Genomic DNA, 27,923 nt, shown 5'->3' with positions numbered 1-27,923 from the left:
AAACGTTTTGGGACTTTGTTTCATACGAGAATAACAACACTCGGGTAGTAATTGGCTCGCCGAAAGAAGGATTTCTTTGTAATCATACCCTGCGCCTGGCAACGTGCCCCGTGATGTTCAAAAGATAATTCAGGAGAGAAGAGAAAGGGGGATAAAAATGTTATGCTTCGTGCCAGACTGTGTATTCTACATCGATACAAAACCAAGCTCCCAGCCAAACGTGATGCCTTTGCCAAATTTGACTTGGCTCCGTGCGAGGCAGGCTGGCATCCAGGCATATGACTGTGTTCCCCGCTATGACACTTAGACTGTTCTTTGTGTTAAGAGGAGGATTGTGTCTGGCACTGCCCAGGATGCCCACTGAGATTGCAGTGGGTCCCTTTGCATGGAGACCTTTTACTGAAACGGGGCAATATCCATGCAGTTAGAGGGTGTGATGAAGAGACGGGCATGCTGATTCCTAGCACAATATGGCTGCAGTAGTCCAGGCTAGAGATGCTCCAGGAGATCATCCTGCTACTTGAATCGGCTAATCATAGGTTTGATCCGTCAACGCGTCGGACAAAGATTGATATGACACCAACACTCTTTAGTGCGGATGCTGCTACTGAGAGAAGTTATATGTTTTTACTGTCAGTGAGTTGTCCAGAGATGGACCCAAGGGAAGCACAAAAATATAGTTTAAAACAGTTTAAAAGGAAATAGTATTTTCTACAGCATGTTCATACAATATTCTGAGAGCTGGAACATAGGAAGCTAAGTTTGCAAAGAATAAATGATTATTGGCCAGTTTACTGGCTCCTCTCACAGCTTTACAACAACACCACATTAAAAAAAAAAATCTTTCACAAACTTCTGATTGTTACATCTTTAATTACAGCTTCTAGGTGGACTTGTTACCATAGTTTTGTTACCGCTATCAATCAAAGTAGGAACTAAAGCTAATGGCGGTGTAGTCAGATTTTCAAGTTGTTGATATTCTCAACATTAAAGGGTAACCCTTAAAGAGAAAAGACCATCATTTGTCTTTACCAAACATTGTGCCAATACATCAAGTGGATGTTAAACATCTAAGGCGGGGGTATCCAAACCTTTTGTGCACAAGGGCCAAAATTGTCAACTCAAAAGTACTGGAGGGCCAAAAAATTAATTTGAACTGCACACTCTTTATTTACAAATTCAAAGCTCCAGCTTCCACATCTGTGCGCAACGTTTCTATACGTCATCCTCAGAGCTTCTGCTGATGGGATCCAATGCAGTAGCACTGCTGTTTTCTGGACCATGTGAGAACCAGTAATGGAGTATTCCCACCCAACCCCAACGTCCAGGTTAGAAAGTTACAGCAGTGACTTCTATTTCACATCATGCTTCACATTCAGGGCATACAAAGACACTTTTGTGGCAAGGGTGCATAGAGAGGTGTTTATTATTAAGCTAGGCGATATGAGTCTTGGTGGAATGTTAAAGGTCTTATTCTTCCCTTAAGTCCTTCCCATTTCAGATCAGCAGAAATCCTTGACAGTGTCCCACTGTGACTGCAACTATCCTTCGATTAGTTAGATCAAGTTTCCTTGAGGTTTCTATATTTCTACAGCGTGAACACAGATATGCATGTCTGAACAGGGGCTTGGCAGACTGATCAGAGTTAAGGGGTGCAAGGATGGGCTCAATGGGAGATGCCTGGAAAGTTGTGGGGCTTTCCACATTTTCTTGCCGTCTGAAGCTCTTTTGAAGTTCTGTCTGGCTTCCTCTGATGCCCTCATTCTTTGTGACAGGCTCTGCCTCCCTCCCTGTCTTTCAAATAAACCTCCCTTCTGTCGAGGATTGCATGTCTCGCTTCCAAAACTCTGCTTGTTTTGGGGGGCTTATGGAAAATCTATACCAGGTGGGCTGTGTTTGAAGGATATGTCTTTTCTAATTATCTGCTTTCAGGGGGGATGTTGGGTGGGTGGTCACTGGGCCCAAATGTTCTCCAGATCCCACCCTTCCTTCTGTTTCGCTCCATTTCAGTAAAATGACTCTCGCTCCGTTGCAAACCCGGTCGGATGCCTGGATCTGTTGGCCATGGGTATACAGAAGATTTACTGTTTCATATTTAAATCATGTTCCCAAAGTCGGATAAAAAACTAAATCGGATCCCCTTAAAAACAAAAAACTACAAGTCAAATGTTTCCATCTGGAATTTTAGAGACTCATTTGACAACTATATTTAATAATAGCAAAATGAATGGAAAGTTCAATATGATCCGTTTTGTTATCATGCGTACCATAGTCAGTTGGTATTGAAATTGTTGACCTTGGTTGAAATTAGAGCCAGATCTGGATGTTGCTAGACTGTAGAAGTTCAGAGAATTTTAACTTTTCAACAAATCACCGACGATTTTTAACACCTGCTTTTTATTGGTTTGAAGGAAAGTCTGACTTTGCTTAGAGTCTACTTGGATGAATGAGTCATGCACACGGGGCAGGTTAAAGGTGATGGCTAGTTTAACATCACAAATGAATACCTTGTGGTCCTATTTCCAAAATTGCCTAGTAAATGCTCTTCTCACTTTTATGTCATTAAAATAAAGCTTTCATAAATCTGAACATGGCATTTTTCTCAGTTCAATCTATTGACCATGAAATTATTGTAAACGGCTAAAAATCTACCCACAGTGCTGTGAAAATGTACTTGCCTTATTACAACATTGTTCCCTTGTTGTCACGGTTTAAAGAGAAAATCTCTTCCAACACGAAGTAGACTAAATAATCTCATAGAAAATGTGTCAATGCCTGTTCTAAAGTAACTCAAGAACAGATGAGACACAATGTTTATTGGCATCTGACAAGTTTGGGAAGGCATTTCTAAGGCTTTGGAATGTCAGCAAATCAATCAGATTAAAATTTATTCAGATTTTTAAAAACAAAAATCAATCGGATTGTAACGTTTACATGGGCACAATCCATTAAGCCAATCATAATCGTCCTGTAAATGCACCTGACTTTATTCAGAATAGAACCAATCGGACATGCACAGTTGTCAAATTTCCCTAAAAAACACAGAAGAACAAAATATTTTCTGAACAACAAAAAATGGCAACCAAAGCAGTATTGTACGAGTTCGTTTGTCTTCTGAGCGCCCAGGCTGGACTTGAACCAGCTTCTAATTACAGTTGAAACGTTACTGAATAATAAGGTTGAGCTCTTTTAATGTTTCTAATGGGTTGTATCGGGAGCCCCAACAGTTTTGCTTCCTGACGTATTTCTGCGTTGCTGAGTGGCAGAAATACGTCACATTTACTTCGGGCGCACATGCACACGTCAAGTTTGCCACATACAGAATAACTTGATCCTGACAAGTGTTTACATGCGTGCTGATCGGATGATCAATCCGCATGAGCTTAATCTGATCACAATATAGCGCGTTTACATGACACTTTTTTTTTTTATTCCCATCGGCCTTTTATTCCAATTACTATTGTCCATGTAAACGTAGCTAAAGTGAGAACCATTATCCACAAATGGAGAAAACATGGTGCACTGGTGAACCTTCATCTAAAGCACTTGTCTGAGTTAAAGTTGGTGATTTAAAAAAAAAAATAAATAAATCTGGGTAAAATGGGACCCAGGGGACAGTTGTGAGGCAAAAACTCTTGAACAAGAAGTCTGGTTTCACAAAGAGCATCATATAAACTGTTAAGCAGGGTGGTGGTGGTTTGGGGCTTGCTTCCTCAGAAGTTGGACAACTTGCTGTAACCGATGAAACCATGAATTTAGATTTTCTACCAGAAAATCCTGAAGGAGAACGTCCATTTATTAGGAAATAACAAAGGTCTTGTCTTGGCCAAGTCAAAGTCCCGACTTAAATCAGATTGGGATGCTGTGGCATGACATTGACCTCCAGTGTTCCTGAATGAAAACAGTTCTTTAAGGAGGAGTGGACCAAACTAAACATAAAGGGTTGACGGAAAGAAAACACTGACATTGTAGAACTCTGAGAATAGCTTTACAGTAGCCATCTGTCCAGGTTCTACATCAATCTGAGGTATTATGAGCCCTGGATATTAAAATATCCCCCTGTTCTCATTATACCACCACTGTGCACTGACTCATCTTTCAAGCTGGATGTGTTTTTGCACTTCTAGGCTCTAGCAGGTTTAATATTCTGGTTTGTGTCATGTGTGATCTGTGTTGAAGGTAAGGTATTTAAAAAAAAAAAACTAATCCCGGGTGATGGTGTGCAAGTATAGGGCTGTGAAGACTGCAGATGAAATAAAGATGCAGTTGCTTTAATGATCCAGTTTGTTCAACTATATACAGTCTTTGGCTGCAATTTGCAGTCGAGTCAGTCATCAGTATACGGTTTTATTATTTGCAAAGTATTGACACCAGTTGCTGATGTATTGGCAGAGCGCTGCCACAGAGGAACAGCAGATATTGCTATCTACTTAATCAGCACATCCCTCCATAATTACCTCTCTCTCCTTCATCAGTGAAGCAGTCCTTGAGGACCTTGTTATTCATACCGTCGTGACTTTGAAGGATGCCTGTTCTTTTTTTTGAAAGTCATGCTGGTTTATCAAGACAAGGATTCACAAAGAATGAATGAGGGGAGCTCCAGATCTACACCAAGCCTCCACTATGTCTCCTTGAGGTTATAGCTCAGCTAAACTTTAATGCCACATCAGTTCTTCCTCGTGAATTAATCATTTTAGACTTAAACTTCTTGTATTCTTTTATTTAAAGAGTATTTATATCTCAAATAATTATCTTAAAAAGATGTATTGAGCTGGGTATAATTGGATGTTGATACATAGCTGTATTATTTTTTTTTTGTGCTTACATATTTTAAGGTGGAGATTATTTAGTTTCCGAAAAACCCAAAATTCCAGAAATATCAAACTTGCATAACAGACAATTGTGTTTTATTTATTCATTTAACCTTTAACCAGGAAGTCACCATTGAGATTAAACATTTCTTTTTCAAGTGTGACCTGATGCTACAAATGTTGTTATAGAGAATCCAAGTATTTATGTTCCCGTAGGATCGTCCTTGCGTCGTACGGGTCACTTGAGTTGTCATGATACTAGAATTTTAAACTCATTATCGATACCCAGGAAAATATTCGGTACTCGATACCATTTTCGGTAGCATGGAGGGAAAAATGGCAAGTAATTAAAGGCATAAAAAATATTTTATTAACATTAAAAACTGACCTTTTTCAATCTCAACATGGAACATGCTTTCTCAACAGAATCCCAAATGCTAGTTAAATAAATGTGCAAATAAAAGCAAAACAAATATAACGCATGCCCAGTAGCCCTCTAGCCACAGCTAATCACAGAACATTCATGTGGATCACCAGTCACACTGACATCAGTAATACGTTTAATGTATTGAATTATAAACGGAAACTTTTTATTGACCTGTAGGAAGTCATCCTGTAGGCCAGGGTGTCGGTCCTTGAGATGTTTGGGCAAGTTTGTTTTGCTGCTTGACTTCATTGCCACCACTTTAAAGCACTGTTTGCACACAAGCTTGTAAAGATCATTGTGGTTTCCTTCTTCGTTTGCTTCATACTGTATTGCAGGATCATATCTCTGCCAGGCCAGAAAGCCTGGCAGAGATATGATCCTGCAGCCATGTTGCAATAAAACACATTCCCAATCTTCTGCTTGGGTCCTTGATAGAGCTTGGCGTTACTCCAACTTGATTCCCAAAGATTTTACACTGTCCATAATAGTCGATGGAAGTGATGGCTTAAATTTCCTTCTTCTCATCATCTTGCTCCTGCTCTGCATCCTCGGTACTTTCTTTTCATCACATCTGGGAATTGGGGACAATAATCCAACACTAGTCGAAAATATTTTTTCCAACACAACTCGATAATGTATTCTATTGTATTACACTGTTAAAATTCACAGACTAAAGTACGAGGTTAACTCATAGAGGTGTTAACATGTTGAAGATTAAAAAAAATAGATAATGACATTTGAAGCATCCCTCCCTTCCTACAGTTTAAACCCTGCAAAGTTAAATGATGTCATTTCCTGTAAATGAATTTTATGGAATTGGATTCCTTTCTTGAAGACATTTACACACATACGGACATGTTAGAAAATCACTACTGGGACATGTAGAAAATGGATAAAATGGCAAATAAGAAATAAAGTTATACCAGAATAAATTGCATAATGAGATAAAGTTGAGTCTAGTTTATGTAGTTATTTAAGAAAAAGTAAAAGTTTTGGAATCTTATGGCCGAAATTTACTGAGGAGGTTCATTACCTTCCACTGCGGACACAGTGAAATTTAGCGTTTGTCACCAAAAAGGTGTGTAAAATACATATAAATATATATATTTATAAATGCATCTTATGCATCTTATAAATGCATCTTATGTATATTAAAGTTCTGCGCTGCATAGATTTGCTGTGCACGCTGAATCCAGATGCAGTGCGCGACTGTGCATGCGCGCAGCTTCGAGGGTACAGTGGTCTGACCTAATAAATAAATAGTGAACTGATTCTGAAAACGGGAAACTTAGCCTTCCACGCTCAGTAAGACCTTCCACAACGAAGAGTGTTTCTGTCAGGGTAACCAGGAAACGCTGACATATGGCGCATTCGCAGATAAGAAAAAGATGCATTTTTTTATTTTTTTATTTATTACTTTCAGACCCGCTGGTCGCCAGTCAGGGCCTGTCGAGGGTAAAATAATGAGCTGATTCTGGAAATGAATTTAATACTTTCACAGTGTGGCAGTCAGGTTTTCACCACATAAAGGACTATTAGAAAGTGAGTTTAAAATGGTTTGTGTTGACATTTCTTGTGGCAGACTCCTTTCAAACTAAACATGGAACAATTGAAGGCACCAAAGTAACTGAGATAAATCTCCATTACAGTCGCACATCTTATGTTTTTTTTTGTTATAAAAATAAAAAGCTGACATTTCTTACATCTGTGAAATTGGCTCATTGAGCTTCAGTTATTTATTACATAAATCTACAATCATTCTGGCAACGAGTGCAAAATGCTCTTCTCTTCTTTGCTAACAATCTCAATCATCTGATTATATACACACACACACACACACACACACACACACACACACACACGGGCACGCACGGGCACACATATGCACACAGTTTCCATGGAAACAGGATCCAGGGCCTTTTATGACTGGTTGTGTGCCCCAGACAACCAAAATTGTTCTCAACAGTCATGCAAAGATGGGAGATAAATAATTTGTACACCAAATAATTGGACACAGTAATATACAGGAGAAAGCAATGAGCTGCTGTGAATTTACATAAAGCTCCTGTCCTTTTTCTTTCACTAGACAGGCCCTGATTTTTTTATTTATTTATTTATTTATTTTTGCCTGGCTGGATCCACCCTCATTGTTTCTGTCTGTTATGTTGTCACGTTATTTTTGCGCTGTGTTTGCACATTAAGCTCTGCCAAAGAAGTGGGTATGCTCATTCAGAGGAGGGGAAAAAAGGCAAAAAATTGGAGAAAAAAAAACTAGGCACACACGGACCTTCTCCTGTCACGCTGCCCTTCAGTAGTCTGTGTGTCTGAGGTCCAGATGGCGTAGCCATGGGAGGGCTGCTTCGTGGTGTTAGCCTTACTGCTAGCAGTCCCAGTTTTGGCGATCTTGAGCTAGTAGGAGTAACAGTCTACAAGCAGTCATCCCTCTCTGGGACGATGGCAAGCGTACAGGTCACAGTGCTGCGCTCGGCTTAGCGGGATCAACTTGTTCGCTTCTTTTGGTGTTAGCCAAGCATGCTGGTCATTTGACACGTAACTGTGGATTAGCTGTATCATTTTGGCGCCCCGATGATATCTGTCTGCTTGGCTTGTTTTACGTTAGCTGAACCCATGCACTAATGTTATCTTTTTTTTGTGTGTGTTTGTTCATTAATACAGGAACTAAGCTGAACAAGGACCTGAAGCATTATCTAAGCCAGCGCTTCCAGAAATCATCACCTGACCACGAACTGCAGCAGACCATCCGAGAAAACCTATATCGTCACGCAGTGCCTTGTGAGTCTGATGCCTGATGAGTTTTATATTCCAAATTTACCTTTTAAACTAGTAGAGGAGCAGAAGGTAGTGCATAACTGACTGAATGAATGTCTGAACTTCAAATTTCTTTATTTGGTACATGTATCATGCATTTATATTCACCCCCGCCCTTAAGTCCTGCACAATTAAATAAATCCCAAAGCCACCAAGCGGCTTCACATTACACCTAATTAGTAAGTAGTCCACCTATGTGTTGGACAACTATCATCACTGCAACACTGACACCAACCCTGCTGTGAAACATGGTGATGGCAGCATCATTCTGTGAGTTTGTTTCTTCAGCAGGGACAGAGAAGCTGGCCAGAGTTGATGGGAAGACGGATGAAGTTAAATTCGGTTAGAGGTTTCAAAAGTCTTGAGACTTGGGGGAGGGAGGGTCAACATCCAGAATCAGAGCATCCTTAAACAACCAGCCAGAGATACATTGGATTGGTCAAGATCCAAGCATATTCGTGTGCTCAAATGGCCCAGTCAAAGTCCAATCCACTTGAGAATCTCATGTTCACTGATGCACTCCCTTTAATCTCTGGTAGAGACTATAGTTGCACAATATGCATCAAAAAGCAATCATCGTTGCATATCAGGGTTTACAAAGTCTTTGTAACTTTGAATAGGTAGGACTTTGATATATTGCAGCCTACCATCCATTGGTAGGCTGTCCGACCTGTTCAAAGGATATGCATTAAACTTGGGGTTTCCAAAAGTAAAATTGGTTTCTTGAAAGGACTCCATTGCCACAACTGATATAAATCTTAGCGATTTAAACTCCTAAAGCTCATGTGGTGTGTGTTGGGCACATGGTGATAATGGAAAATGGGGAGAGAAGACAGGAAAAAGTGGATTAATCATAACTGATATCGTCATTGCAATATTCAACAATAGTATTGCGCTTTTCTTTATATAAATTGAAGCACTTGTACAGATATACCCTAACAATTTTGCAGATAAAGGTGGTTGTGCAAATATTGATTCAGAGAGAGTGAATACAAATGCATGTCACACTTTTAAGATTTTGGCTTCTAAAACATTTTGAAACCCTGTATCCCCATCCCTCTAGCTCACAATTAGGCACTATTTGATGTCAGCTTATAACATTAAGTCCCATTAAATACAATGAAGTCAGTTGTTGTAGAATGACAAAAATCTTCAAAAGTTAAAGTGACGTGAATGTTTTTCCAAAGCCCTTTATATATGACTCTGAACTTCCCATACATCATTGCAGAGTCATTGTCTGATTGCGTATTTGCCCGGGACCAACACTTGGACCGTTATTTCTAATTGGGGCCGATTGTATAAGTCTGATTCAGCGCTGTGCTGCAGGTGTCTGTTGGCCAATATTAACCATGCAGTTGGCCAAGCTGATAACGCCACATCCGTCCTTTATCTGGTGTGTCACACAGCACAGCCCTCTTCCTCCCAACAGGGAACTTTTCCTTCTGTTTTCCAAACTGATGACCAGTGATGATGCACCCGCCACCCATTCTATTGGCACAGTGCTTGCTTTGCTCACACATGTGATCTATTATGTGACTTTCTAGTGAATCAGTTGGACAGGCTCACGTCGTACTGACTAAGAAAACAGATCATTTAGACTACAACCCGTCCCATAATCCCCAAGGATATTTTTTTTTTACTACAATAGGCTGTCTCTTGTTTCTCTTGTTGCACAAGTGGCTATTTGAACCATAACGTCTAACCCATCAAAACAGTTTTGGTGCACACGAGGGGGCAGAGTTGCTTTCAAATCATAACACAGTAACATCTCCCTCTTAGCAGGGAAGATAATATACCAAGAAATCCAGGTTGACAATCAGTGGTACATGATGTCACATGCTAAATATACATACAACCCTCAAGCACGGAACTTGGTTCACTAGAACTCAATTTGTTACCATGATTGTACTAGATTTAAAATTCCCAGAAAAATAAAGGGTATCATAAAATTCTACTTTTATGTTTTCCAACAAAAAAAGTCTGTTGATTTTTTTAAAATGTGTTACAGATATACTCTACCCTGCTAATATATTCATATATATCTTGAATTATTTGATTTTCACCTTAAAACCATAAACGTCAATGTGTTTCTTTGGGATTTTATGTGATTGAGGAATGCGGAGTAATGTACAGTTAGAGAGCAGAAGAAAAAACAGTACAGGATTTTCAAAACTCTTACAAGTAACAATCAAGTTGCATAAATGTTTGAATCAGTTTGCTCTTATCCCCCCCCCCAAAAAAAAATAAAAATAAATCTACTGCAACCAGTTGCCTTCAGAGGTCACCCACATGTAAATATTAGTTCAATTGTGTGTAATCTAACCTCAGTAAAACTACAGGTGTTTTTCGAGGTCATCTAACGTTTGTTACATTACATTGATGAAGAAAGCTCATCACGAAGACCAAGGAACACATTAAACATTATACAAGACTTTAGACACCTTAAATGGCTCTGTTAAATTCATTTGGTAATGGAAATGGTACAGCTCAACTGCAAACCTACCAAGACATAGCCATTCACCTCAAATGACAGGCCGGATTCAAGGACGGCATTAATCAAGGAAGCATCCTATAGGCCCATGGTAAGTAGTGGAGCCGAAGAGATCCAAAGGTCATGTAGGGACATCTATTGACAGGACATCTATTAGCTCTGTGCTTCACAAATCTAGTAAATGCAAGTGTAGCTGGAAGAAAGGTACTGCTTCCAAGACGCTTAACCACAGTAGCTTAATTAACTTGCTTGTAGTGTGCTACAACCCATGTTGAGAACATCACAAACCTCTTTAATAAGGTGCTCTGGTCAAATGAGAGCAAAAACTTTACTTTTTAGCCTAAACACATAATCCCCAAAAAACATGGTAGTGGCAGAATCATGCTGTGGGGAAGCCTTTTTAGAAGGCGGCCCTGATAGGATGGCTGGACCTCATTACAGGGCAATTTTAGGGAAAACAAAGCATGCAGACGATCTGACTCTGAATGGAGGTTCCCCTCCCGGCAGGACAATGAGCCAGTATACAGCCAGAGCTACAGTAGAATGGTTTATCTCAAACCATGTTCATGTCTTAGAATGGCACAGTCAAAGTGAGACGTAAATCCAATTAAGAATCTGCTGTAAGGCTTGAAAATAGCTTTTTACATAAACTAACCTGAGCTTGAACTGCTTCAAACAAAAAGTGGTTGGTAAAAATCTTACTCTAGTTGTGTAAAGCTGGTAGACTATTGGCTCAGTGAGGCTGTGGTGGAAAACAACCTCACTGTACGTGTTCAATTTTTATACTTCCTTCTACTTCACAATTGGTGCTGCTTTATCTTTGTCCATCCCCTAAAATCCCAGTAAAATATGATTTTATTTCTGACTTAACAAATTTGTGTAAAGGGAAAAGGGAATGAACACTTTGGCAAGGTAAAGTATATGAACCAGGTGATCAGGTGTTTCTGTTAAATTTATTGTTAGCATCAACTAAGAAAAGATTCTTATTCACTGCCTTTTTAATTAGTTTACCCCTAATTACTCCCCCCCCCCCTCACCCCCCAATAAATTACTTTCTGTATGCAGGAAGCCCATTTGAAAACCTTTTTCTGGAATACGCCATATGTCAGCCAGACACTGTTACTTGGTGAGGGTCTGGTCATAATGCCCTCTGCAATTACTGAGTGGTTCCAGGCTCATCAATGTTGTTTGATGTAAGTAAACCACGACAGCACCCTGCTGGCCACTTGTTCTCTGCAGTTGTAAAGTTTTTGTGTAGAGAATGCTGGTGTTAAAGTAGAGAGAGGTTGCAATTGACAGATAGCGTTTGTTATAGGAGGAAACTGTGAAAAAATGTTTTACTCCCACTTTAGTGTGCAGCACAAGTCTAAGATCTGAACACAGCTATCCAGTCAGATATAGTGACTCAAACCACTGTTCATCTGCAAACAGATTTAGTTGAAGTAACAGATGGGCAAGTGTAGTTTTCAATAATTTGCCTCGATCAGCCCTCCACCAGTGTCTGTGAGTGACCAGACCACTGGTTTTAAAGTTGCTGTTGGAGTTGGCGCTGTGGATCCAATTGTATGAAAGCCATCTATTTGGTGGGAGATTCCCTTTTTATGTTGGCTTGTAGCTTTTATAAAGCTTGTGATACCTTGTGTGGGCTTTTCACACCCCCATTTCCCCTTTGACTCCAGTGCTCTTTGCAACCAAGAGGACACTCAAGGCAATCAATAAGGACATAACCCCTTCCATGTTTCCTCACTGTCAATAGGCTTTATTTTCTTAGCGTGCCTTGCACGCTAAGAAAACATGGGTTTACTAAACCTACATAACACTGTACAGAAATAGAAAAAAAAACACATTTTGAATTCTGATGGACACTAAAGGCAGTTTATCCTATAAGCATTTTCAAAGACTGCATAAACTGAGAGGTTTATGCAGTCTTTGCCCTTCACACCAAGGGTCAGCTGCTGATCATCATGTGGGTTCTAGTAGCTTTAGTATGTAAGAACAGTTTGGTTAGAGACAGGGAAAGCAAGGACCAGACCATTGGCCCTCTATCTGGTAGATCATTTACATTGACATAGCCACTGTAACATCATCCGTTGTTGTATGAATTCAAGTTTTGAAGCCTCAGGGTGTATTGGTTGGCTGTCCTTGTGAGTGAACGGTTGATTTAATTTAGTCCCATTAAAAAGGAGTAGCCTTCTCGGATTGGATAGTTCCAATTATGCATTGGTCACAAAGTAGCCACATCCTAATGCTTAACCTATTTTATAGTTTTCTTTTTGTTGGTGTAAATTGAGCCCTTTTTTTGTTTGAAATAATAAATATGTTGTAGATCAGACATGAATAAACAAAACATAGGAGTTTTATAAATTTCAAATTCTTCACTGAAGAAAATGTCTTTTCCACAGACATTTGTCTTTTGAAACAGCCGTTTATAATAGCATACATTAAGCTGTAGTATTCAAGTAAAAACATTGAAACTGTGGTATTACAAAGAAAAGCGGCTTCTCAATCAAACATCACCTAATTCTCTAATCTGTAAACTACTGAGTCACCATGATCTGCTGTAGGAGCATATTTTACGTAACAGACAGTTAGCATGCCGTATATGCCTATTCAAACATTAAAGGCCATGAACTCAAAATGAACTGGGCAAATATGCCATGAACTTAAAATGCAATTTCCTGGCGTGCTTCGGTAGCGCAGTGGTTAAAGCGCACGACCCACGTACGGAGGCCTTAGCCCTCGATGTGGCCGACCCGGTTTTGAATCCGACCTGTGGTCCTTTGCCGCATGTCTCTCCCATTCTCTCGTACCCCCTCTCGACAAAAAACGTTACATTTTTGTGATCTAATACAATACCTTTGTAAAAGGCAGGGTTCCCGCTACATGTAATCGATTGTGGTGCACCGCCACGTCAAACTAAAAGCTGCCACACCTTGGGTGAAGTTAAAAAAACAAAACGTTAAAGCGATGTAAAGCAAAAAAAAAAAAAAAAAAAAATACAGCCACGGTTTAAAAATATCCTAGAGTAAACCCTGAAAGGTACACTCTCACTGTATATCTTTGAACTTCATGTCAACTCGACTTTAGAATTTGCCTTAAACTATTGCTTTTAATGCATCCAAGCTGCCTGTTGATGCATATTTGACACATGCCAAGGATCATACTGGAAGCACATTACTGTCCTCTAGTAGTATTAAAACATCTGGTCATAATTTTACTGTTTTAAATGGAATCTTGCTTACTGTGATGACAGACCAGAGTGGGTTGTGCAGAAATACATGTAATTTAGTTTCAAAGCAATGTTTACCAAAAACAGTATCAATTAAATAATATAACTGAGATTGGAAAATTATTTACTATTAATTGTTACTACAGGAATAAGTTCAAAGTATTTTCACTATCAGTGAGGTGTTTAATATGAGCTCAGTGGAAATAAAAAGTTGAAAGAAGCTATTTAAGTGGAAACAATTGTCTTCAGACACGTGTTCACTGTTCATTCAGGCAACAGAGATGATTGTAGGATTTTGTTTTTGAATATTTTTCTTTTACTAAACTTGTGATAATGTCTGATTTTCATTGTGACATTTACAACCTTAGTACCTTTTGGTTTTTGGTCTTGACATAACTGACTCATTTCCATTTTGAGATCAACAAAGAAAAGTGATTACCAAGTAAAATCACATTGCATATTCAGTGTGTTTGTTAATTCCACTGTTGGTCTATACCTAATTTAATTGTGGTTGGCAATTTCAATATCAGCTTTAAACTGAAACATCATCTTTGACCTCAACTTAAATGCCAATGGGAAATAAAAAAAAAAAAATAGCTGTTACCATAACACCCTGATCAAATTTAACACCCAGAGGACCCACCCTCCCCCAAATGCTGAGGCATTTGTCTGCCTCCCTTGTGGTCACCCCATCAATGCGTTCAGCATTCCAGTTCTCCCATTATTCTCACAAGCCCTCCTCTCCCTCTGTCCTCCTTCTGTTCCTGACCCCCTGAAATCTATGACACAAGTGTCTCTCGTCCCTCTGCTACCTCTGCAGTTCTCTTTCCCTTTAGAAGCAGTCTCTGTCTTTCTTTCTTATTTTCCTTGCCAATCGTAGGCGATTCATTGGAGAAATAGCAGCTGGAAGTGGGAAGGCTTGTGTTGTTGGATTTATACCTGGTTTTAACCCTACAATGTTAAGCCTTATAAACGGGCTTGGGTGATTCCTGCATCAAGGCAAGTAGCAGCGTTATGGTCGCGTCTGAACTGAACAAGGTTTGCAAAAGCCTGTGTTATGGATAGTGGTGCTAGCTTCACAGACAATTGGACAACCTGTATATAGGCTAAGAGGACAGCTCGATTGGAGGCGGGGGGGCTGAGGCTGTGGGGATCCTGATGGGGGTGGGGTTTTTAGTGTAGGAGGGGGTCAAGAAGGGGGATGGGCATAGGGGATTGAAAGACACACAGGCACACACACACAAAAAACTTCACTCAAATAAATGCTGATTGCAGCTAGCCAGTTAAGCTAATATAAAAACAAGCAGTGGCTGTGGTTGTTTCTTTTGTGTTGTACAGTACTAAGATGATGCTTTTGTTGATATATAGTGTAAACAAACCCTTGCAGTCTTCATACTGGTTTGCTGAGGTTAGAGATTGCACCGCAGATGGAATCACTTTGTGATACCTGCACATAATAAATCTCCCCATCAGAATGGTTGTGGTGTTCCTAAACAGCAAAAGTCAGTCAAAAATCAAAGGGTCTAGAAATGATCAACCTACAGCATATGGGATTTAGAACAGGATCCCAAATTCCCCGTGAGTCTTGTGCAACGTTGCATAAGGTTTGTTGTTTTTATCAAGGATGTTTTTATTGTCTTTGCCATGACAGATCCTTCCTGATTAACCAGTTTTGTGCTGATTTAAACAGACACTGAGCCCAGTTTGTGTCTGCTATGTTGTACTTCACCAAAAAGCTGATCTGAATGCAACAGTGCTTAAATAGTTACTTCAGAGCCTCTTCTAAACTTTGCCTGGATGAAAAATCAATCTCTTCTCTGTTAATGCAAATGTGGGAAAAAATAAGTCGGCGTCCTCGGATTTGTCTCCCCCTTATTTTGTTATTCATTGTCAGCATTTTTCATAATACAGAGTGTATTAACATTATCTCCAAACTAAATTCAAATAACATCTAGGGAAATCATGGTATTGTTATTAACGTCATGGTGTCAAAGTATAATTTGACAGGTTAGATAAGTTGAATATATCAAAGAAAATTGGCAGTCTTCTATCCCCTCAAATAATCATCAGTGTATTTGCAAAACATGCAGTTTCTTAGTCTTGGGTTTGTTCTGACCATCTTCTGTTTATAGCCCCATTTTTGTTACACAGCGCCACCATAAAATTCTAAAGTTTACCATTTAACTATTGACCATTTGTTTATACTTCTTACTTAAAGCAGCATTGTTTAACTTTTAGCCACTAGGGGCACTAGATATGTAACTTCCATGTTTAATGCTCCTGTAGGCCACTGGCAACACTGCACTGTTGCAAAATTAAACAGTCTCCCTCTGTGTTTTGGAATCTGATAGCTGACCACATTGGACCAGCTGATTTAGAAGGAATGGAGTTATTTGTAAATACAAAGCCAGATTCATCCCTCTAGATTAAATCTTACATCAGAGAACCAAAATTATGTCTGTTCAGGTAGGTGTCATATTTGTTTTGTTGTTATGGCAGTCTGAGCTCAGATTGCCATAACCTAGAATGAGTCATGTGGCCTAGAGTGGCACTCAAGGACACATCACCCAGTCAGTGAAGGATTCGGCCCTCTCAAGCTACATAGGCGAGTTTTTGAGAAGGGCAGCCTGCATGGAGCATAGAGGCGAGCTTAGTGCTGTATATTGACCTGAACAATCTTTTATATTATATTAAGCTAATACTTGGGTCAAAACTTACACGGTGCTGCTTTAATGCTTGGCATCAGCAGCATTTCTCAGAGAGTGCACTTTGTAATATATTTAATAATCATTTACTTAAACTTTTGGTCGATCTTAAAAATTCTGAATCCACAGAGTGGATTAGATGGTGAAGCAAGTCCCCTTATGGTCACAGTGAAGGAGAAGGAACTCCCTAAATACTGTTTCCACAATTGTTTTCTAATCTTCTAATGCTGGCTTCCAGCTTACTAGTTCAAAACCAGCAAGGAATTAGGATAAAATGGTGAGCCTAAGGTATTAACAGAAAATCAGAGCAGTCTTGGTGGCAGTGTGCCAAAAAAATAAAATAAAACAAACTTCAGCCACAGTCAAGACATAAATGTCTTTCCCACTTGAGACTGGACGAGTTTAGATTTATTCAACAGTTTTAGAATATAGATTTTAAAAAACACCATCTTTTTCCAACAGATTTATTACCTTTTACATAAGAAACAGTGTAGAACAAATGCTTACATTTGCAAAATTGTATTGATATTGTATCAATCCACGACACGTCATCTCAAGGCACTTTACAAGGTTAAATACAATCAAATCATTGAGACAGATTGGTCAAAAAGTTTCATATCTAAGGAAATCCAGATTGCATTGAGTCTTTGACAAGCAGCATTCACTCTTCCTGAATGAGCGTGTAGCATCAGTGGACAGTTGTCTGCATTGTCGATGGCTTTGCAGCAATTCTTCATATGAAGCATGCATGAAGTAACGGTGTAGAGGAAAACTCTCCTTTAACTGGAAGAAACCTCCAGTAGAATCAGACATGGTGTGAACAGCCATCTGCCATGACTGACTGGGGGTTTGAGAAGATAGAGCAGAGAATAAAAAGAGCACAGAAGCACACATTGATCCAGGAATCTTTTCTATTTTAGTTTAAGCTTGTTGGGGCCAGATCTTGGGCCCAGCAGAGCCGCACCTGTTTTATCACGCTTTAAAGATGGGTCAGAAATGGGCATGTTTTTTTCCTTCCTAAATACCTCTAAGAAGGAGGCAGTAATGTTTATAAAATAAGTCTCTAATTTAAAAAAATGTTTTTTAACAAATACTTATGATTTTTTTAGTATTTTAAACACACAAAATGCTATTTAACTCTCTATCAAACATCGCTGACTCTTAGAAAAATACTTCGCTGCACAAACATGCTTAACTCCAACCCCACTAAGGTTAGTATCTTTGGAAACTAGACAGTCTTACCTTTTTAAACAACATACAGCACATCTTTGTCTCATGCGTGTTTGTCAAGTAATTCCCCTGCGTAACAGAGCTTACAAAACTGCCAGTCACTGCTGCTGTGCACACAGGAGCACACAGGCATATTCCCACGAGCTGCAGCGGTGACCATTGAACAGTGCAACTTTCTGCAACACTATTTTTTTCCCCCTTTCAACGTCTATCACCATAGCCACACAGAAGAGTTGACAGGCAGCTCTAGAAGCATTGTCATGACAATAAACAATCAACGCTTAGCCTGGCGGGGTAAAATGACGACAATAAATGTGCACTCCCGATGCAGGGGACACAAATTCTGTTGGCTGGGGATACCTACCTGGGTTAAAAAGTTCCTGATATGGTGTTGTAGCATTAGCTTGCAAAACTAGCTCAGCTAACATGTGGCATCGTTAGGTATTCAATGTTTTTCCTGCTCATCTTACTCAAAGGGAATGTACCTCTAGCCAACAAGGCAAACACAAAGCATTGTTCAAAGAGGGTCGCGTGTATTTCTTCATGGCGGGGTAACCCCAAAGTGTCTATTTTCCTGCAACGTTAAGACAGAACTCTGCCGCAAAGCACATCCATGTAGAGTCAGAAATGCCATAGTGTTGTGGAAATAATAATTTAGTTTTTTTTCATGAAAGGATAATGCGTAGATCTGTTTTGTATGGGATATTATAGGATTTAAAAAAATATATTTCTTTGGCTTGTTGCACTGGTGAGACCTGAAATACATTTTATATTTTTTGCCACTGCTTTGAGAAATTAGGTCGCACCCTAGAGCCCAGTCATGTATTGGTCACAAATCTGTGATCAGTGCGTATCAACACACTTGGGATCATTTAGAACGCGCTAAAAATATCCTGCTTATATTTTATGTATGCTGAGATCTTTGAACTTCTCCGATGAACTTTGACCCCACAGACTCTTATGTGCTCTCCCTGTTTTCCCCAGACCCCTTCCTCTGACCTCTTAGCATAACAGATGAGCCCAACTCTTACCTGTTGTCTGTTTGTGCTATATTTCAACCAGAAGACCTGATTTGCGAGATTGCACCTTTTAGTTTGTCCTCTTACTAAAATCGGTGCCAAACATTTAAATACTCATCAGTTGGCGTTGTAACATTTCAAAAACCCGCAAACCTCTGAGCTCGTTCTTTTGTTTGACATGTAAATTTATGCAGCTCCCGGCTCACTCCAGCATTACTCCCTTTAGCGAGGTACTAAAGTTTCTTCCCGGACTCTTTTTTTTTTTCTTTCTTTCTTTTTTCCTCCTTCACATCTTGGACAAGAATTAGTTGTTATTGACTCAAACACAGACGACATGTGTACGAGTTGGTGCATGCTATACCATCAGTGTTTGGGAAAAATAAAAAGGGGGAAAAATAGGGGTGTTTTAGTATCTAAAGGCATCTGTGAGAACAAGAGGGAATGGGGGTGAAGAGCTAAAAGGGAGGGGGTGGGGGTGGGCGGGTGCATGTGGGTGCCTGCAAGACGGGAATCAGCGGGGCTCAGTCAGTGAGAGAGACACAGAAGCCATGCATCGGTGTGTGTGAGACAGAGCACATATTAAACCAATGTGTGGATGCTGCTTAGCTTAGCTCCAGTTAGCCTAGCATCCCCAAGCCAAACCTGGACACAGGACAGAGGCACAGGAGAAGAAAGGATCTTTAAATTTGCATCCCCCCCCCTCCTCGCTCTCATCTTCACCTGACTGGATTTTTTTTATCTCCTTCTGTCTCCTGTCGACGTGGTGTTGTTGTCTGGACTGTAGGCGAGGGAGCAGGAGCCAATCACAACCTTTCTGATTGAGGTATTCTGTTTTGTGTTTGATTTGAAGACGAGGGTGGCTGTGATTTTAATGATTGTGTTGTGAGGAGTGTGTGTGCATGGGGGTGTGGGAGGGAGGGGGGGTGTGTGTGTGAGGATGGAGGACAGGCAGGCGATGAGGATGGCTGTGCATAAGGCGGAAGGCACATCGCCGGCAGTAATGGAGGCTGATGTGTTGTGGTCAAACGGAAGCAGTCTGCGTCTCGTCTGTCTCGGGTTCCACCGTCTGCCTGCATCCCGAGCAAAAGCCCTCCAGTTTCCAGTGTTGACATGTGTGATCATGCTGGAAACTGCTGCCCGTCTGTTTGTCCGGCTGGAGCTCCTTGGATGCTAAGCTTAGCCCCTTCCTCTCCTCCGTCCTCCCTCTTTCAATCTTTTCCATTTTTTTCTCTGTCCTTTTTTTTTTCTTTCTCCCTCCCTTTTTCCTCTCCAGTCTATCTACTGTCTGGATGCCCCTCTAACCCACCCTTCCTCCACTTTCTACCCTCCTGTGCCCACTCCCTCCCCGCCCCTCTAAATTGTTCATTTTAGAACCTTTTCTTTCCCATTCCCATGTAGCTCTAGGTAGCACTTAGCTGGCCAAGCTTGTTTTGAGCATGGAATAAAAAGACAAAGGCCGGCTGCGAGTGTACGCGGGGGGCATTTTCAGGCTGGTTTCTGGCTGATTTAGCTTCACACAGCTCTGTTGACCCTTAAGGTTTTTTTTTCTTTTCTTTATTCTAATCTGTCTTCCATTACTCTGCTCCTTGAGACCCCTGTCTCAGCTGCATCTTTTCATACGGGGACCATATTTAGATGCTTTTGTAGCGAAAAATGAGAACAGGTCTGAAGAAAGGCCGTTTTTTTATTTATTTTTATTTCCAATCCAAATCACCAATGATGTCCCAACTGACTCGGGACATGCAACCTCTAATGAAAGGCTTCCAAATCAACTGCAAACATTGCCATCGTTACCTTTAAGTCAAAGTCAGCGCCACTTGATGGGATTTCAGGCGTCTGAGGAAGAAAGCGAGATGGTGGAGGCGTCTGTCGGACCAGACTTCCTCTCTCAAAGGCAAAACAAACACATTTAGCCAGAATGTAGTCAGAAATTGGAGTACTGGAAAATGCTGGAATCTGTGGCCTGTGCTTTTGGTTGGATTAACCCTTTACTGGGACAGATGGCTCCATCCCCCTGCCGAGCTAACAAACCCCAGTCAGCTTGTCGGCCCTCTTTGCGTGCATGCGTGTGTGTGTGTGTGTGTGTGTGTGTGTGTCTGTGTCTTACACAAAAAAGAGAAAAAAAGGGTTTGGCAAGCTTACTATGACCATCACAGTGGAAGGATCTGTTTTGGTTTTTGGAATATGAATGCAGTGTGCTGTCCTTCCCCTTGTGTTTGTGTGTAAGCATGCAGTTTCTTGAGCAGGATCCACGAGGACGTGCCTCAGTATCTTCTTGGAAAATATGGACTCTGTTGGCATGCTTTCACGACTGCATGTAGATTGTGGAGATTTAACGAAACAATTCATTTGTTGGTTGTGCACAGCTTCTGTTTTGAGACTGGCCAGGTTTTCAAGACACATGCATAATCATTTGTTAATGCTTTTCATCCATCAGTTACATTATTCAAAAATATTCACACCTGTTGAATTTGTTCACATTTGTTCACATTACTACCATAAAATGCAGTGTATTATATTTCTGTGTTAAACCAACAGTAAGTAGCAGATAATTGTCAAGTTTTTTTTAAATAAAAGAAGTGGCTGTAAAACATGCCTTGCATTTGCCTTGAGCCTCCTTTACTGTAATGGCGCTAAATGAAATCCAGTGCAACCACACATCCCCACAACATAATGCTGCCACCACCGGATTTCAGTAATGGGGAGGTGTGTTCATGGTGATGTGTAGTGTCATTTTCCCCCACCACATACAGCATTTTGCTATTCTAAATGAAATGTGAAAAGCTTAAAGAAATCAAGCAGTGGAGCTGGGATGGTTGCTGGCTCTCCCTGGGCTGACGTTCCAGTAACAGTGATGCTGTGCCTGTGCGGGGACATGGTGGGGGCCGTCGGCCTTGGGTGCTCGACGCCTGCCAACGTCAGCTTGGTGGAAGGGTTGATCTCATCTTGGTGTCGGGTCGGAGGAATCCAGCGTGACTCGGTGGTCTCTGCTTTGTTGCGTTTGCGTGTGGTGGCAGGGAATGAGAGGTTCATGGAGTAGAAATTGTAGCTCATTGGGGGGTTGGGTCCTTTGGATGGACCACTCACTTGACCAAAACAATCAGGCTCCTGGAAGTTTTAAACATTGCTATCATGGTAACTACATCCAGAGAGGAAAAACGCATGAGCCTCTTTAGCCGACAGGGCAAACACAAAGCATTGTTCAGTGGTACTTTTGCTTGAGGAAGACATACAGGAAAAAAAAAAGCCAAATTCTAAACTATATCACGATGATGCAGAATCTCTCTCTGGGTGTTGGTTGATTTTACCTGATCAGCGATGCCGACGGGGCGGGGAAGGTGCGTTTAGCTCAGCTCTTCTACTATGTCGGGACAATGACAGGACTGGCTAAATATGTTTGTTGCACTAAACTTTTTTAGTCCATTATAATACACTGAAAACAGCAAAAGCTATCCCTGGACATTTCTGGGGACAGCTTTTGCCGGGGACAGGTCATCCAAAACCTGAATCAGGCACGTCTGGTCACCCTATCTCAGACAACACAAGCTAACGCTACCAGTATAAATATTAGCTTCACAGACTTAAATTGACCAAAGATGGGGTGTGTCGGTCTGAGCTTCCACGTCGAAATTCACATCCCAGTCGTGCAGTTCAGAACCACACAACGGTCCATTCTGCTGCAGTACGCAGAACAAGGAAATGAAACTAAGTAATTTGTCTCCCTCCTGTGTTAATTTGTTAAGGCATTAGAAGCTAATCTAGCTAAGAACACCACAGGTTATGGTAACCTGACTCCGCCAGATGGATTTGCTCCGCATATCCATCTGGAAACCTTCCGTTGAAGTAATTTTGGGAAGGGGCGAAAATACTGGTTAGCTGATTGGCCTATGTTGGTAATAGACGGGCCAAATAACCCAATCAGATCAACGAAGCATTTGACGTACTAACAGCGACGACGAAAACACAACCACAAGCTCTTGCCGAAACCAGTCGGGAGAAGAGCAAAAACATCTTTTCCTCTGAGAAATGCCTCCAGAGCAGTGTTTTGCTCTTCTTTCAGTGAAGAAATACTCTGTAATTCCGATAAAACTTGCTCGATAGCCACGCTAACGCTAGTTTCATCAGCTGAAGCCGCCATGTTTCGACTGAACTGTCGCGCTTCTCGTTGCGTCACACCTCAACCCGCCTCAAAGCCAACGCTGATTGGACGTTTGTTTGGCGAACGGTTCCAAATTTTCTTTAACGGAAAGTAGCCAGACTGATCTGCGAGTGCAACCTTGAAAGCTCGCAAGATCAGGATGGTCTCACGAGGCTAAGGTTATGGTGGAGCTAGACCGAAGCTGACAAATAGAGCAAAAAAAATAAATTAGGAATCCATAGCAGCTTATTCTACTACCAGAGCTGATCACTGAAGACAATATTCAGCAAAAGTACCACAAAGACAGAAGTTGTATAGGGCTGCTGCTAAATACATTTGCATGAACCAGATATTTGTTTACAGTGTAAAGATCCATTTTTGTTTTGGAAAAAATATTACTTGAAGCGTAACTCACCCTGATGTAAAGACATAGCCTCACTCCCAGACACATTTTGAAAAATGCCATCAAAAGTGGGCGGTTCCAAAAGACACGGCTACATGTGGTGGGGGTTAAGCGGGGCTCAGGGTGGCAATCAGGATGAGGGAAAGTGACATGTTGAAACATGGAGTGACAAGGAATTGGTCTCTCGCCATGGATCAGTATTTTGAGGACAGAATGGGTGCAGTTTCTAAGTGGTAAACTGACATTAGCGGCATCTTTGCTTACATGAGTTAATGTTCAAAGCAATAACAAACACTAAACACAATTGACCAACACTCTCAGTGCTCGTGATTTTAACTCCCGAGTCTGACTCACCGCGGGGGCTCAACCCTAAGAGGACAGCCCTAACTCAGTTTTAAGACAAATATTGAAGAACTAAAGAAGTTCACACAAAAATGTAAAAAAGTGCACAGTAACATTAAAGTAGCAGTCTAATGGCTTGGTTTATACAGGTTATCTGCAAAAAAAGTATATTTTTTTGGACCCTCTATGGGGTAAGATAACTGTTGATTAAAAACGTATGTGTAGGTGTATACATTTGTAAATGTAAGTAAATAAAACTGAATAATCTTAAGATTTTTACTTGTTCATTGCTGTCAACTCATACATGCGTGTGGCATCAAATACAAGTACGAATCGCAAATTTACGAGTGTGAATCACAAATGTACCAGTATGAATCCAAAACCCCTGATGAAACTGTTACACACACTGTTACTAGTTGGTGGTGGTGAAGACATCAGTTGTTAAATCTGTGAGAATATAACTTCTGCTTTCTTTGTCTGCTTCCTCTTGTTTAATGGTGGTTGTTGAATAGATTTCATGTGAATTACTATCACCAACTGGAAGGAATGTAACAACTTCATCAGGGGTTGTAGATTTGTACTTGGAAATGTCTCCTAAATCTGTGATTTGTACTTGTATGTGTTGTTGCAAATTTATATTTGTAACTTGTATTTGTAACGTCTAAACTTGTATTCTCACACATCTGATGTCACATGTGAGTTTAAAACGAGGAACAAATTTATTCACGTTTAATGGCTCACTTTTACAAATTCAGACACCTACACGTTTATATTGACAGTTATCTTACCCCATAACCCTCCTCAGCAACCAATTGTATATGTATCAACAGCAAGTAGAGAGGAAAATAGAGGCACTCATTGGCTCACTAGAGATAAGCAGCTATAATAAAATAAATATAATTACATTGACTCAAAGGTGCATGCTTCCATAAAGGATATTACCATTGCATTATTATCTTGTCTACTGTTTTGCCAAACAAAAAATTGACACTTTTATATATTCAGTGTACAAATGGATATCTCCGACAGAATTTGTTTTCCCTGTATCGAGAGTGCACATTCAGATGGAGGAGCAGATTATTTTTTAATCATTTAGAAAAACATTGTAAATACTATTGTTTAAAGTTTAAATATCAGCTCAGTGAAGCTCACTTAAAGCACCAACACTATTTCACCAAATTCTTGTAGAATTGTTTCAAATAAAGAACTTTATGTTGACCAGATTGTTAATGATTTGCTAGTTTATATTGTCTATATGAACAGTGATTTAAAATAAAAATAAAACCGAACCCGTCAAACTGCGGGGTTAAGTGTGATGGTTAGTCTAGAGCCCTGTCTTTAAACACCACTATTTTGAATCTATTTAAACTGATAACTGAAACATTACTCGTTTGTCTTGTATGCAGGCCAAAAGTTTTTTAAGTTGCCTACTGTTAAAACAATATTTAGCTGTGGCGCTATTGTTGAACATTACAGTGAGACTATTGATTAAAGTTAACTCCCACATTTTTTTTTTTTATTTCCATCAACTCAGATAGCTGTTCCCAGAACAGTACTGAAAAAAAAAATCTGCTAGAGGTTGCAAAAGACTGGATATAGAGGTGGAGGCTCACCATTCAGCGGGACAACGCTCGGAAACATAGCGTACACCCAGAAAGCTACATAGGAATAAGCTAGCGCAAATGGTTTCTGTATTTTAGAGTGGCTTAAAGTTCACGCCTAAATTAAGAATCTGTTGCAATCCTTTTGAATTGATGTTCCTGGATGCTCTCCAGTCAATTTGACTGAGCTTCATCTGTTTTTGAAGATGATGGGCAAATGTTTCAGTTGGTTGAGATCTACTCCAAAGCCCTTGCAGCTGTTAGCCCAGTGATGGGTGTGTTTGCAAAATATTGACTCGTGTTGCCTGAATGCAAATGCAGGTCCAAATGTTCAGATTTTTATGCGTCAATCGTTTTAAAAATCATCCACAATTTTCCTTCCATTTCACACTTGTATGCCTCTTTGTGAGTCTATCACATAATATTCAAACAAATCATGTGCATTGTGACAAAATGGGGACATACTTTAAGTTGGAATACTTATTTCAGCTAGACAGATACTCCAGTTAACTCAAGAAAGAAAAGCTTTTTTTTCTTTTTAGACGTTTAAATTGTAGCAGCAACTTCAGTGCACCGCTATGATCTCCTTGACTTCCTAATATGAGCAAATGATATAAAGACCTTCCAGGAAATTTTTTTTTTCTTTCAAGGTTTACTCAAATCCAATAAATTCGACCTAGACTTCTTAGTAGTTCTACAATAAAATAACTAATTTCACCATTAGTGTTTATCGTTAAAGGGGATATTTAATCATATTTTGGTGCTAGAAAACCTACAGCCCTTGGTAGTACCATCATGAACGGATTACAAGCAGAAAAGTAATTTCAAACAATGCATATTTAACACGGATTATATCCATAGATAAATTTTCACCTGACTTTACACCAAATACTGATTTGTCGCTACGAAAAGAAGTGTTTATTAAATCACTGTCTGTAGGGCTCTTCTTCTGCTGTCAGTCCTGGCATTGTGCTGTATTGTTTTTCTACTGTTACGGGAGAAAACTGCAGCAAATAATGCACTTGAAATAAGGACCTAAACGTTGGACCTAAACGTTGGAAGTGGATAAATTATCATAAAAACCTAATCTAATTGTATGGCATGTAGTATGCTGACCAATGTGCTTTTATGTGAACTATTCTCATTCACTGCAATGTTTTGTGTGATTTTTGGGATTATTTTAGTTTCACTTTTTTAGATTGCTGTTGATAATGTAAATTAAATTCCTTATTCAACAAATATAATCTTAATAATGAAAGTATGTTGAATCAACATCTAGATTTGTATTACAGCAGCGCAGCAAAGGATAAAGCTAGCAGCCACACTTGACTCAATCCCCAGGGTTGTTTTTGTAATAATAATACTGAAGGAGCGTCAGTATTTATTTAGTTTGTTTTAACTTACATATTTTAATGTTAAATATATAATTTAAGATGGAACCAATTTTGTACATCACTGTCTCATCAACGTATTTAGAGAGTATTGTAAAATGGTAAATGGTTTGTACTTGTAAAGCGCTTTAACTAGTCTTGATGACCTCCAAAGCGCTTCACACTACAGTTCAGTCATTCACCCATTCACGCACACATTCACACCCTGATGGTGGTGAGCTATGTTAGTAGCTACAGCTGCCCTGGGGCAGACTGACAGAGACGAGGCTGCCATACATCGGCACCACCAGGCCCTCTGACCACTGACAGTAGGCAATGCGAGTGAAGTTTCTTGCCCAAGGACACAATGACTGAGACAGTCAGTGCGGGGGATTGAACCAGCAACCCGCCAATTGCAAGACAAACTCCCTAACCTCTGTACCACGTCGCCCCAATATTAGTAGTGTGATGTGTTTAACGCTTATAGAAGGCTGCGCAGTTTGTCAGGTATGTGTTGTCAGGGCCACACAGAAAAGACAAAACTGTACTGGAAGAAACAAACTTGCCCGATTTCTTTGGCCTGCTCATCATATTGGCTTAATCCTTTCTGATCAAAGCTCTTTAAACCATCTTTGGCAAATAAATCCAGATTAGTTCACCAAACTGTTTGAAAATATATTGAAATATAAAATGATTTCATACAAAGCAGAAAAGCAACTACTCCTTCTGCTGCTAGAATAATAGAGTATTAATTATTAGAGTTGAAATAGTTTTAGAATATTTTATTTTGACTTGTGTGTATATATATAGTTAAGCAAAACAAAAAACACACTAGCTACATATGTTTCACAACTGGAAATATTTCTAAACAGCCTATTTTTTCTAGCAAGTTGGAAAAAAAATAAAGTTTTGTAGCCTTATGTTAGCCAGCTAATTGCTAGTGCGCAGCAACAACAGACGTTTTCCATGCCATCTCCTTGCATCTTGCTCTATGCAAACGACCTTTATATCTAAATTTCTCCATACTCTTACATCAGGATTATGGTATGAGTGGTCATTTAGATCAGCGGAGCAGCCTTGAATCAGAAACTCCATCGGCGTGATTGGACTGTTCACTACCAGGCTGATAAAATGAAGTCTTCAACAGGTTGGTGGCCTGTGAAAAGCCACAGTTATCCTCTGGCCAGAGCAGAGACAAGCAAAGCTGTTCTGGACCACACAGGCAAAAGCCACAACGCAAACACTGAAGACGCAGAAGGCACGAATAGGCGGATCAGAATTGAAGCGAGGGAGTCTTTCTGTTAGTGTCTTTGGAGAAAAATAAATAG

General features: G+C 40.1%; 1 protein-coding gene across 1 annotated transcript in view; it reads left to right on the top strand.

Moving 5' to 3' along the window:
- Positions 1 to 27,923, top strand: part of magi1b (membrane associated guanylate kinase, WW and PDZ domain containing 1b) — a 212,018-nt gene that overhangs the window by 75,553 nt on the left and 108,542 nt on the right. The window contains exon 2 of the mRNA XM_036151669.1: positions 7,915 to 8,031. Coding sequence (XP_036007562.1) covers positions 7,915 to 8,031 — 117 coding nt within the window. The remainder of the gene's footprint in view (positions 1 to 7,914; positions 8,032 to 27,923) is intronic.

This window comes from Fundulus heteroclitus, chromosome 20 (assembly GCF_011125445.2).
Source record: "Fundulus heteroclitus isolate FHET01 chromosome 20, MU-UCD_Fhet_4.1, whole genome shotgun sequence".
Classification (NCBI taxonomy): Eukaryota; Metazoa; Chordata; class Actinopteri; order Cyprinodontiformes; family Fundulidae; genus Fundulus; species Fundulus heteroclitus.
Note: the sequence above shows the minus strand (reverse complement) of the source record. Positions and strands in the feature narration are given on the sequence as shown.